Source organism: Podarcis filfolensis, assembly GCF_964270895.1.
Source record: "Podarcis filfolensis genome assembly, chromosome: 14".
Lineage (NCBI taxonomy): Eukaryota > Metazoa > Chordata > Lepidosauria > Squamata > Lacertidae > Podarcis > Podarcis filfolensis.
In genome coordinates, this window is record NC_139616.1 from 16290373 (window position 1) to 16304360 (window position 13988).

At 41.6% G+C, this 13988-nt stretch overlaps 1 protein-coding gene across 5 annotated transcripts in view; it reads right to left on the bottom strand.

Moving 5' to 3' along the window:
• The window catches only part of ARNT2 (aryl hydrocarbon receptor nuclear translocator 2), a 148469-nt gene that overhangs the window by 28337 nt on the left and 106144 nt on the right, over nucleotides 1–13988 (bottom strand). For all 5 annotated transcript variants that reach the window (XR_014541656.1, XM_083586516.1, XM_083586515.1 and 2 more), the window contains exons 10-12: nucleotides 12896–13030; nucleotides 10994–11068; nucleotides 6039–6190 (exon numbers count right to left, since the gene is read on the bottom strand). Coding sequence is in view for 4 of the 5 variants with exons in the window: in XM_083586516.1 (XP_083442642.1) it covers nucleotides 6039–6190; nucleotides 10994–11068; nucleotides 12896–13030 (362 nt within the window). In the remaining variant the exon portion in view is untranslated. The remainder of the gene's footprint in view (nucleotides 1–6038; nucleotides 6191–10993; nucleotides 11069–12895; nucleotides 13031–13988) is intronic.

A 13988-nucleotide genomic window follows, 5' to 3' on the forward strand; every position in this document is an offset into this window, starting at 1 on the left:
CATGGGTCCGCCTTGGGTCTGTTACCCAATTAAATAAATCTTAGTCCATTAATCACATAAGTTTGAATCGAACAACTGATTCTTTAATCAATTAGATCTGCATAGATTTCTACACTCATAAAATCAACTCTAAAGATGATGGAATACACTGCTCTCTCTCTCTCTTTTTTAAAAAAGACATCTTCAATAATATTTGTACTGCTCACAGAACACCTTACATGTTATCTATCAGGATAGCAAATTTACGAAATTGGCTCCCTTCATATTCAACTCTTATAATACTAAAGCCTTGGTTTAGCCAATGAAGCTAAAAGGTGCATCATATCTCTTGGGGGCCCCCAAAAAATTTAAAGGAAAAAAATGGATGTACATTTCCAAAATATGAGATAAAAAACAAATAAAATAAAACCTACATACAACAACAGTGGCAAATGGCTCTAGATACCTATTAGATCCCTAAATTACCATCAGTGGCATAGCGTGGGGGGTGCAGGGGGGGCCGACCGCACCGGGCGCAACATCTGGGGGGGGGCACTCGCACTCGAGTGCTAAAATCCACGGGTTAGGGGGCACAAATTACTTGCCTTGCCCCGGGTGCTGACAACCCACGCTACGCCACTGATTACCATATAGCATATATTCAACACAAAAAACAGCGACAATTCGTTGTTGACAAAGGACAGCTGGACATATAACGTAGCTTAGGGCCTCATCAAACCTAAATCCAGCCCTGATCATATCCAGGATAGACTTAACATGGAACATGTTATGGAATCTACTACTACAAGATGTGGCAACAGCCACCAATTTAGATGGCTTGCCTTTAAACAAGGATCTGACAATTTCATGGAGGATAAGACTATCAATGGCTATTAGCGATGATGGCTATATTGAACCACCAGGATCAATGGCAGTATGCCACCAAACGCAAGCTGCTGAGGAGCCACAGCAGTGGAGGGGATATCAATTTTGTGGGCTTCCCAGAAGCATCTGGATTAGTCATGGTGGAAAAAAGGATACTAAACTGGGTAGACTCCGCACAGTTCTTCTTATGGGTTCTTATCATATTAGGAGGACACATCTCTCATTCCACTTTAGTGTTCGTAGGAAAGGGGCATAAAGCCCATTCAACATCATCAGGTCTCATATTTTGGATGGAACCAGTGCACTTGCCACGTTTTCTTCCGCCGAAAGTCAACGGAAGTTAACACAGATGGGAATGTTGGTGGGAAGGCAAAAATTTTACATGGGACTCTCCTTTGGAGCAAAACAAAGCACAAAGGGCTAAACATTAAACTCTTCGCTTCTCCAGGAAGTTCATTTTGGATGGTTGTGCCCAAAATAATCTTTATTATTATTATTTTCTTTTGCAGGGAAATAAGTGAACATTTGAACCTAATGTTTAGTTGTCTTTCCACTCGGAAACCAGATCTGGAAAGCCGATGGCTTCCAGCCGGAAGGCAGTATCAAATAAACACAACCAACTAATGCAATCTTCAGCTCCCTCTACAGCTCTCTGTAAAAAAAGTAAAAATAAATCTATGCATTTGCTTTACTTTTTTATCTGATGGTTATGGATAGCTTTTTCACCCTGGTTTCTATACAGATTGTCTCTTGATTTTTGGTTAGGTTTTTTTTTTAAAAAAAATCATTCAGTATTTCCTTCTTTTATTTTTTGGGTCTGAGTGTTCTTAACAGAAAACAGCACTCACTAAAAAGATTTATTATTGAAGTACATTTATATCTATCTGCCTCTATTAAAAGCAAATCCCAGCCTATTGATATTTGCTAAGAAAATGTTACCGTTCACTCATTCTTTCTTTTGTTTTCCATTTTGAGTGTTTGTATCAGAAAATAGCATTCACTACCTACATTTATTATTGAAGCACATTTTTATTTATCTGCCTCTTTTAATAACAAATATCATTCTAAGGGAGTAAAATGGGTAATTGCACTTCATATGTAAACAGTTCCTAGAAATGCTGTTTATCGAACTAAAATAACTGCACTTAAGGTGGCATCACATAGCTTCTGAGAAATGTTGAAATTCTGGCTAGTATTTAGCTAGGCCCAGTGGCAGAGCCAGGGCTAACACCAGGTTTGAAGTGGTCCTGGGTTTACCTAGCAGGGGCATGTCTAAAATTAATTATATTTATTATTTATACCCCGCCCATCTGGCTGGGCTTCCCCAGCCACTCAGGGCGGCTCCCAACCGAATGTTAAAAACACAACACAGCATTAAACATTAAAAACTTCCCTATACAGGGCTGCCTTCAGATGTCTTTTAAAAGTAAGATAGTTGTTTATTTCCTTGACATCTAATGGGAGGGCATTCCATAGGATGGGCGCCACTACTGAAAAGGCCCTCTGCCTGGTTCCCTGTAACTTCACTTCTTACAGTGAGGGAACTGCCAGAAGGCCCTCAGTGCTGGACCTCAGTGTCCGGGCTGAACAATGGGGGTGGAGACACTCCTTCAGGTATACTGGACAAAGGCCGTTTAGGGCTTTCTCTCCCAACTGGCACTAGGAAGCCACTACGCTAATTTCCCATTATACTCCAGATGCAGCATAATTTTATAAGGGGTACTACCAGAGCGCTGGGGACTCGGCAGCTGCAGCATCTGTTAAAGGTAAAGGTAAAGGGACCCCTGACCATTAGGTCCAGTCGTGACCGACTCTGGGGTTGTGGCACTCATCTCGCTTTATTGGCCGAGGGAGCCGGCGTACAGCTTCTGGGTCACGTGACCAGCATGACCCACTGGCGAACCAGAGCACCGCACGGAAATGCCGTTTACCTTCCCGCCGGAGCGGTACCTATTTATCTACTTGCACTTTGACATGCTTTCGAACTGCTAGGTGGGCAGGAGCTGGGACCAAGCAACGGGAGCTCACCCTGTCGTGGGGATTCGAACCACTGACCTTCTGATCGGCAAGCCCTAGGCTCTGTAGTTTTACCCACAGCGCCACCCGCGTCCCAATGCAGCATCTGTTAGGTCACAGCAATTCAACCAATGACCACCCGCCAACCTTAGGATAAGAATAACTCCACCAATTGCAGTCCAAGGCCCTGAATCATCCATCACTGTCAGAAAACCGCTTGGCTCATTTTGACAGAGATGCGAGCAAATGCCAACCGAAGCAGGCGTTCCAAGTTCATGGACAGAGCTCTCAAAAGAGGAACAATCTGCCAGAATTATCAACATGTGGAAAATCCTAGCTCCTTCTAATATTTATAATTCTACAGGCACATCTTTCCAAAAAAGAAAAAGGAAAAAGGGCTGCCACATCCTCTTTGACATTACCATTTCACTAGGAAAGAATAATAACAATGCGTTAGCCGGAGACCTTGGTAGTAGCCAACCACCATATTTGGGCAACAAGTCGGGCTTGTTTTGCGAAGCCAACTGAGGATAGCTATAACAGGATCCAAGGAAGACCCCCGCGGCATCATTTCTCTCAGAATGCACTGCCGTGCCTATGTATGCAGCCTTGAAAGGGAAAGGCTGGCAGAACAGTCAACACCGGCTAATTTAAAGGCCAGATTTATTGAAGCCTTCTGGACGGTGCAGAAACAGAAACTTGTTTGTCAGAGCTGGCCCCTTCTGCTCCTCCAGTTCGCTGATGTGGAAGAGACATTGATTTATTGTCAAGTTCCTAACCAGCACTTGGACCCAAGTCAGGCCCCTCAGTATGACTTACCAATCAAAACAACATAATGTTTAAAACCGCATTAAAGGAGAAGGGGGGGGGGACAACACACAATAAAAAGCAGCAGGCATTAAAAAAATCTGGGGGGGAACCAGCACAGAGATTTTGGAGGATTGAAAAAAAAAACCAAAAAAAAAAAAACAGTGACACCACAAGTTTAGCCACCCACCTCCAAAGCAAAACAGAAACATTTCCCCATCAGCCTTTTAAAAAGAACCACTAGCTTGGAAGGCTTCCATACAGACAAGAGTTCCACAGTGAAGGCAATATCACTGAGAAAACTTTCCTCCTTGAGATCCTCAGTCTGGTCTCAGGTGACAAAGAGTTCACATCCACAGTATATATTGGAAACACATGACTTGCCCCGAAGAATCCTGGTAACTATTGTTTACCCTCACAGAGCTACAATGCCTAGCACCCATTGAAAACTACAGCTCCCGGGATTCTTGGGGGGGGGGGCAAGTAATGTGTTTTAAATATGCCTTAAATGCACAGTGTGGATCTAACCTGAAAGCAGTTGTTCAGGCCTAGCACGAGGCTTCTCCATCTTCTTTCCTCAGACATGTCTCACCTTGCTCTGGGAAAAGGCCAAGGTGGTCCTTTCTCCACAGCGAGGCACTCTGGGCAAGATGGCAAGGAGGATGTCTGCGTTGCTGCAGCAGCTACAAGTATTTTAAAGCTTATTTTATTTTTTTAAAGCTTTCTATATATACATATAATCTGTTTCAAAAGCCTTCCTAGCTGCTTTGGCAAACCACCATCATGCACACTACCACCTCGCCAAGAATGCCTGGTTCTTTTGAATTATATACCCAACACATGGAATCTAACAAAGGGGAAATGTGAATGGACTCTCTGCGCCCTTACTAGAGTAAAAAGTATGATTACCTTTTTGGTATTGATGAACTGGAAAAATAAAAATGCAGCTCCCTTTAATGATTGGATTGAAGATATGTACAAACTCGCTACACGTGAACAAGTTGTTTACAAACTTAGTCTTGTTATAGACAAATTTAATGATATTTGTGATTCATTTTTATAAATGCTCTATTAGGTTAAGGTCTAGTGAACTACAGGAACAGTTTCCCCCCTTTTTTGCAATGTACTCAATATCTTTTTTGGTTTTTTTTTCCAACATGGGTACTATTTCTTGCTTCTTCTTCTTCGTGTCATATTTTACTCAGTGCACTTGTAATTTTGTACTTTTTTCTTTTTCAATAAAGAATAAAAAATAAAAAATAATGCCTGGCTCTGAAGGAGGACCCAGTAGTCTCTTTCTCAGAGTGAGGCAATGAGAAGCAGGGAAGAAGAGGTGGAGATTTCATTCCATATTAGGTTGGCCTGCGGGTGTTTCCATCATCCCATCTACTCCCTGCCTGTACTCATGTTTTTTTCTACCAACGGAGGATAATACTTGAAGGATCAGATGAACTGTGCTATAAGGTCCACTGAAAACTTATGCCACAAATCTGCTAAGACTTTTTAAGGCACCGGAGGCCCCCTTTTCAAGTTGCAGACCAGAAAGCTTGAGAAATGGCTGCTGGAGCTCCATAAGCATACATGGGATTGCATAGACTTGTAGAGTTGGAAGGGACCCTAAGGGTCATCTAGTCCAACCCCCTGCAATGCAGGATTATCAGTTAAAGCATCCATAGCAGGTGGCCATTTGATTGTGCAAAGCAATCTTCCTTCCCAGTGTATCATTAAACAAACAAACCTCGCAGCAGGGATCAGCACCAATGATGCTCGTTTGGACCATACGGCTTGCCTCTGGCCCTGCTGAACTCTGACACCCAGGAAAAGGAGGATCATTTCACACATTGCGTTTTTTCTAGGTGCATGTGTAACATCCCTGCCCCGCCTGAGCGTACGTATTAAAATGTAAGCATGAATGGAAACACATGTATCATACAAGTACAACATATCAGTTAAGCTGGATTAGCTGAGCTGTCAAGGGAGAAACATAGCTTAGTGGTAGAGCATCTCCACTGAGTGTAGGAAGACTCATGATAAATCCTCAGTATCTCCAGGTAGGACCTAAAGAGGTCATCATCTGCAACCCCAGAGGACCACTGCCTGTCAGTTCAGACAATACTAAGCTAGTTGGACCAGTGGTCTGACTTGATATGAGGGAGCTCCCTATGTTCTTAAGTGCATTCAGTGAGAAGCTTGGGTTTACTCTGTCATAATACACGGAATGGCTTTAAGCAAGGCCTAGTGCAGACAGCATAACTTTTATCTTTAGAAAACCACAAGGAGCAGGGCATAAAAGTGTTTCAGAGAAGGGAAGGCGATGGGGAAAACCGTAAATTTAAGGTTGAAACACGTACTTTACGTTAGTGTTGGTGCAGATGATGTACTCAATCTCGTCCGAATAAGGGTTCTGAAATGTGAAGCTGCTGGTCCGGATTAGCATCCATTCCCGGTTCTTGGTACGAAAGCGATACATCACAGAGAGCACCTGTCCTTTCAGTTTAACAACCTGCAGAGGCCATTGTAAAAGAAGAAGAAGAGTTTGGATTTGATATCCCGCTTTATCACTACCTTAAGGAGTCTCAAAGCGGCGAACAATCTCCTTTCCCTTCCTCCCCCACAACAAACACTCTGTGAGGTGAGTGAGGCTGAGAGACTTCAGAGAAGTGTGCTCTCTGCATGTCACCCAGCAGCTGCATGTGGAGGAGTGGGGAAGCGAACCCAGTTCACCAGATTATGAGTCTACTGCTCTTAACCACTACACCACACTGGCTCTCATGGAGAGAAGATGGCAGGGGTGATATCAGCTGGGCTCCCAAGGAGCAATATATGTGATTGTAGGAGAGCCCTATATACAATGGAAGGTGCTTCTCCTCCTTTTTACATAGTTCTGTAGATCTTTTACAACTGAAGGGTAGCTTGCCTCATCCAGCAAAAACGACAGAGAGCACTTTGGTAGACAGATCCCTTAAGTACACATAAACACAAATGGCCCCTTTATGGGCACTGGCATGGATGGGTGGTTGGTTGGTACCATAGGCCCTTTTCGATATACAGTCCACAGTTCAACCTTAACACCTACTACTGTACGTATTTTTCATGGAAATAACAGACAGGGCCTATGAATCTTCAAGGCATGACCTGTTTTGGCATAAGCCTCAGTTTCAAGATGGCCACCAACTTCCCACTGTGGAGTCCTTTCCCTTAGCCATTTGCATTGGGGTTTCCAAATAAGACTCATTCCATCTTGTTTACCTGAAGAGAACTCACATCCTCACAGCAAGTCATTATTATATATTTTTGCATTCGTATCCTGTTTTTCCTCCCTGGAGTTCAAAGAGATTATTTGCTCCCCCCCCCCCCTTTAAACAATCCTATGAGAGTGAGAATCATGGCTGAATAGGAATTTTGAACCCAGGTTTCCCAGTTCCAAGTATGGAGCTCTGTCTACCACACAACACTGCCTTTTTGGATTAACTGGTTGAGGGACCTGCTGTAAACTGGTTGGGTATCTATGGGTGAAGTGGAATCTTCAGTTCCAATAGAACAGGCAGAATTGGAAAGGAGTTTCTTCTTTTTTTCTTCCCCTTTTACAGTTCCCAGAAATTCAGGCCTGGGAGAAAAACCCCCCCAAAGAGCTCATGCTTTATTTAAAATAAATCTCTAGCTTCAATCAGATGAGCCATATCCTTTGAACAACAACTTTCTACTGCCACACCCAACAATGGGATCGTAAAATGAAACAGAACAGTGTGTAAATGGCCAGCTGAACTGTTTCCTAACGGGTATTATTAGATAGCCATCCTCTCCAACTTTTGATACAAAATTCTCCTTGTTGTTTTTGGCCTCCAAGTGCCTCATTCAGACTTAATTTTTCCCACCCCTGACGAACGACTTTATCTTTGACAGGAAGTAAAAACCCTGAAACAGACACTGGACAAACACTCCAAAATCCCTCACCACACAGTCTTGCCTTAAACAGCTCCTGATAAGACCAGCAATTCAAAAACATCTAATTTTCAGTGGCTTATTATACCCACTGTTAATCTTATAACAATGTATTGATTGTCAGGGCCTTTGATGAGATAATCTCAGAGTTATATTTTAAAAGGCTCCCTGCATAACAAATCACAGAAATTAAAACAAAAATATTGGGAGATCAGTTGCTTCCCTGACTTTATTATTATCATCCCACTTTCATTTTTTTGGAAGCAAAAATTGTAGTTATGGATAAATGGCCCTAATAGAACAAAATATTTCTGGGGTTGTTTGTTTTTTGCAGATCTGCAGAATGAAGAGGGTAGGGAGAAGGGTAGTGAGGTGAGAGGAGTGGGGAAAGGTGTGCAATAGTGTGGACCCAACATGGGATGAAAAAAGTAAGCTAGCCACCAATCTGAATGAGCAAATGGTGATGTACAAAAGCTTGGCACTGGTAAGAAATAGCAGAACTGTTAGCAATTTGAATGGTGAACAACGGCAAGAAATAGCCTGTAAAATAGCAAGCCAGTCAGCAACATGAATGGGGAAACGAAGGTGACTAAGACTATTGCACATTACCTAGGATTCAAAATACAATGTGAAGTAACTATTCAAAAACCCAATCCTTGCAATAATTACACATCCCCTTTGGCTGATAAGATCCTGAATAAGCAGTGTCTCTTATGTCTCTTTGCAAGGCAAAAATATTTTGGGAGAATAAACCAGGAATACTTTTCACCCTTTATATATTGTTGGAAATACAACAGCAGGGATTATTTAATAAGCAACCTTAGGGTTAATTCTGCTAACTGTTTAAGTCAGCAGACCCTCTTGGTTGCCAGCAACCAGTCAGAATGCCATGATTCTTGCTGGGGCAGCTCGCACACTGATTGGCTGTGTAGTTCTGAGGGAGTTTCCTCCTGTATGTGCTGTTGAATATCTTCCTGCTGTGAACTAGGCATGAATCCCTAAGAAATATAAAACCTCTCTGCATATTCATCCTCCTATTATTTACTCTATCCGATTTACTTTACTCAGCTTCTTTTCTCTCTGAACTTCATTTGCGATTTTCTTTTTTTTTCTTGTTTATATATAAATTTCATTAAATTTTTCCATTACAAATAAGTCCATACAACCATGTTTACAAATTTCCAATTTTTGAATTTCCACCGGCACCTCCATCAATCATCCATTTTTCCTATCTTCACGCATTTTCTATATATAATATTGCCCGTTAATATTATCCTTCCATCTCTGTTTCTTTTTTACAATATACCTTGTACTATCACAAAACCTCCTTAAAACCCACTAGCGTTATCTGTTCATCACATATAGTTTTCAGATAATCTGTAAACTTTCCCCAGTCCTCGATGAATTTGTGATCTTTCTGGTATCTAATTTTTCCAGTCATTTTATCCAGTTCTGTGTAGTCCATAAGTTTCATTCTCCACTCATTCAAAGTCGGTAGTTCCTCTTGTTTCCATTTTTGGGCCATTAATATTCTTGCCGCTGTTACTGCATACTGAAAAAGTTTGTAATCCTTCTATTTATCTCTCTTCCTGTTATTCCTAACAAAAAGGCTTCTGGTTTTTTTACAAACGTATATTTAAGCATCTTTTTCAACTCATTATATATCAGTTCCCAGAACCCCTTTACCATCTTACATTCCCACCACATATGAAAAAAGAAGGATCATTTGCGTTTTTCAAGCCACTCTGCTAACTTATATAACTCATTAAAATTAGCCGTCCACATTTCAACTGGAAAATTTGAATTCCAGTAACCGTCCGAAGTCAATACATAGTACTCGCTGTTAAACATGGCAAGAAAAGCATCTGGAAGGTGTGACTGGTAACATGCCAAATTGCTTGGCAAAACACATCCTGGATCAATCGGATTCAATTTGTCGTACAATGACATGAATTCTGATTATATATCACTGGTGCTCTAGAAACCCAAAACTAGGCTTGGAATTGCTTCCATATGCTTGTATGTTTCTGCTGGAGAATCTGTATGCTACATTTGAATTCTTTCTATTGAAAGCCAAAATATTCAGAAACTATACATTTATTCTTGGTGATTTTAAGTAAACAACTTTTTTATATATATAAAAAAATCAATTATATCGTAGGGGTGGTATTTTCTAAACATGTTAATTGACAGCTTAAGTATGTTTGGCTCTGTTTAAATTGGCAGGGAAACACCCACTGACTCCCGCAACGAGAGTTGAGCCAACACAGCGCTTATTTCAAAACGTTGCCTTTTATAAAATTTGGTCAACAGCCTCAAGTAGCAACAAGGGACAGTGACTTCTTCGTGGTGGCTCCAAAGCAATGGAACTCCTTCTGCAAGGATGCCCGCCTCAGTTCTCCCCTTATGGCCTTTAGGGATATTCTTACTGTTCTTTTATGGCAGGAGTGAGGAACCTGTGGCCCTTCAGAGGTTATTGGACTCCAACTCTCATTGGATTCAGCCAGCATGGCCAATGCTCAGGGATGATGGCAGTTGAATCCCAGTAACATTAGAAGAGCCACGGGTTCCTCCTCCTTGGTTTATTACAACTGCTTGCTGCTTTTAGCCATTTCTGCCATCGGATTCCATTTGTTTTAGAAAATGTCTAAGGAAACACAATGTGTGATATGACCTCATCATATTGTGAGTTTCCTTGTCTCCATGGGCCATGGGGGGGCAGGGGATAATTCAGAGCACAATGACATTGCATCACATGTTGAATTCCACCAGATGGTATTTGGTAGACCTACACTGTGGCTTGACATGATGTGACCTAGCCTATTGACTTGTTACAGGCCACTGGACAATATATATATATATATATATATATATTTTACAAATGAACATGAATTCCAACTTGATTTTTCCACATGGAAACCCAACACTGCAGTTGCTGTACCACACTGGTACTTAACATTCAAACTATAAGCCAGTGTTGTTGGTTCAATGTGATACCAACCCCTTAGTGCCACCACTGGTGTAGACACCATGTGTGTAATGTGATTGTACAATGACTGTTTAAGATAGTAATCCAGCAACCATCTGTGTGTTTATAAAAGCTACAGTGATTCACGAGTGAGTCTGTTTTAGGATTTTAGCATTAACAGAGCGAGAGAGAGAGAGACCCAGGCTACCTAATTTACCCATTTTTCTTTGTATTATAACCAAGGGTTATATATTTGTCTGTCTATATTATACTTTTATAGTTATATATGTATAATGTATCTATACACTTGGATAACACAACACCCAACAGTGCTGGTGTTAAAAGTAGTATAAAGCAGGAAGGGGAATGAGGCACAGTTTCTAGGTAAGATGTTACCTGCTGGAAGCTCTCTCTTAAATGGCTTTGATCTTCTGGATGGCAGAATTCTATAATGTCTTTCCCCAAAAGGTCCTAGCAAAGCATCCACAAAAGGAGAAAAACAGCAATGTAAAAATTACAAACAAGTTTCCAAACTCCATAAGGCATCAGATAAGTTTCAGTATCAGTACAGCTATTACAGATAGATAGATTCAGAGACAAAATGCAACAGTCGCTCTAAGCAGAATTTGTATTCTTTCAGCTGCTCCAACCTTAAGACCTATGCAGTCAAAGTACCACAGTGGTACCTTGGGTTAAGAATTTAATTCGTTCCGGAGGTCCGTTCTTAACCTGAAACTGTTCTTAACCTGAAGCACCACTTTAGCTAATGGGGCCTCCCGCTGCCGCCGTGCCGCCGGAGCACGATTTCTGTTCTCATCCTGAAGCAAAGTTCTTAACCCAAGGTACTATTTCTGGGTTAGCGGAGTCTGTAACCTGAAGCGTCTGTAACCTGAGGTACCACTGTATTATTATTTTTACTTTACAGCTACTTTTCTTCCAAGTAGTTTAAGATGACATACATGGTTCTTTCTTCTCCCCATTTCATCTTCAAAACAACCCTGTGGTGTAAGTTAGGCTGAAGGAAAGTAACTGGCTCAAAGTCACTCAGTGAGCTTCATGACTTGAGTCGGGATTTGAACTCTGGTCTCCCAAGTCCTAGTCTGACACTCTAACGAATACTTCACGCTGACTGTATTCTGCAGTAAGCTACACCAATGCACTAATTTATATGTATAGATGCCTCTGGGAAATCAAGATGGTGGGTGGCTGAGGTCTCATCAGAACTATGCTTTATGCAGCACCCAAAAGCAGTTTCTAAAAAGTGGGGAAGGAGTGGGAATGTTGGGGGCCCCTGTAAAAGACCCAGGTTTGGACTCCCAAGCCACTCCCCAACACATTTGGCTCAAAGGCTTGCAGTCAGTTAAGGTCCCATCTGTCAGTTTGCATTTATTGGGGCAGAAAGTATTGATCTGATGTGTAGAGATCTTTCCTATTCTAATAAATTCAAGAGGGTTCTGGAAGTTTCTCTGTGTGAAAGAAGCAGAAGGTTCATGATGTTTGGGTTATTTCTTCAGAGAGGCAGAGTACAGCTGGTTTAAACTGGTTTTGTTATCTCTTCTGTCAAGGTCATGCTGACTATAAAAGTAAGGCCAGAAGGAACCTGGGTTTCATTTTCTCTTACTATCTCTCTTCCTTCTGGTGTGGTGTTCTGTTCATAGTGTTAAGGTTTAGACTTATTATAAGTAATTGTAAGTTTAAGTCTGCTGCAACTGGATTTCTTATGGGCAGTGCCAATCCTGAATGTATTGGATTTGTGACCATTATGCTCATTTGCCTTCAGAAGCAGTAAAGCTCTGCTGGATGAAATACAATTGCCTCTGGTCTATTTTGGGGGAATCCTGCAGGGTGTTTAAGTTCTTACTCTGCTAACTATACATTGGAATCTACTCTGGATCAATACTGAGTAGAATTTCATGACATCATCTGCCCTTCATGGGGGCTGTTAAGGATTCTAAGAGCTGTTAGGTAGAGTTGTCATATTTCCCAAAGTGCAAATCCAGACAAAGTTATTGAGCTGTTTCTCCCCCCCCCCTTTCTTCCCTTAATTTTTTCCCCATTTTCTTGAAACTTTTGAGCTTGTTTTGGGAACATCTCTCCCCCAATCTATGTCTTTGGCCTTTTAAAAATTATTAACCCCCCTTGCCATACGTCTGGGTTTCCTCGGACATTTTGCTGATTTGCCGAAAATCTGCCCGGACGCTGTTTTCCTGCCCAATTCCCGGACGTATAGCAGCCCTACGTTAGGAGACCTATATTTCTCTCACAGAGCTACAATTCCTATAAAGGTAACGAACAGACCTGGGGTTGATAGCCAATGACACTGATGCATCTTGGATCCACAAAGGTGATGATTCCGTCTGAGTTGTGTCTGGACAAGAATTCCGTGGGGACAGACATTCCATTCATGTCCATGCACATTGGGGAACTGGTAACCTGGGGGAAACAATATGAGATGCTCAATTCCAAGGACAGGGAAGAAGATCTCCAAGTAGAGTCTGATTTCTGCCTGCAATAAAATCTGTTGTGGTATTGCCCCCATTTTAAACATTCACCCCAGTCACGTGACTTCCCTCTTAGAGCAGGTAACATCATTCAAACACACAAACAAAAAGCACAAGGGATATCTAGTGTCCAGCAGAATTAAGAAATAATTCACGGGCCGTTTTCAACTTGTGGTGTTCCAAGTGTCTCACACAGTAAACAAATACCATACAGAAATAAATCTTAAGTCAACACACTTATTATAAGATGATTAAGACTCTCAGGACGTCAAGTGTTTATCTGAAAGCTACTGCTTCATCAAAGTAAAATGGTTTTGTTTAAAATAATCAAAGGTCTTTGAAAGCGGTCTAAATAAACCCTGGAGTTGAATTTTAAAATAGTTTTATTACATTTTGAGCTATGCAAACTGTAATCAACCGCATAAAATAAAAGTCAAAGAGGTTTTTTTTTTTAAAAAAAAAAAGCATGCAGTGTTTTCATGCTCACATTGCCTCACATTTACACACAATGTTTCTTATTGAGCCAGATAGGGGCCTGTTTTAAAACCTGCAGGCAAAGATGGAACTCTCTCTCACTCAGCTACTCTAGAGCAGGGGTTGCAAAAATGGCACCCACAGCTGCAAATTCATCTGCAGAAGCCTTCTCTGGTCCCCAAAGCGTCCCTTCCCCTCAATGAAATTAGGGGAAGGAATCATTCTTTTGTAGCCAACATAATGGGTGGTGTTGTGGTATTTGGTTGTGGGAGGGGGAAGGTGTGTCGTCCACAGCAGTTTCTCCAGTTTGCAAATGTGCCCACAGGCCCCAAAAGCTTGGTGACTCCTGCTCTAGAGATTGAGCCATTTCTAGTGAGGACCTAACCCTCCGCGCTGTCCAAATGTACTTCATATTA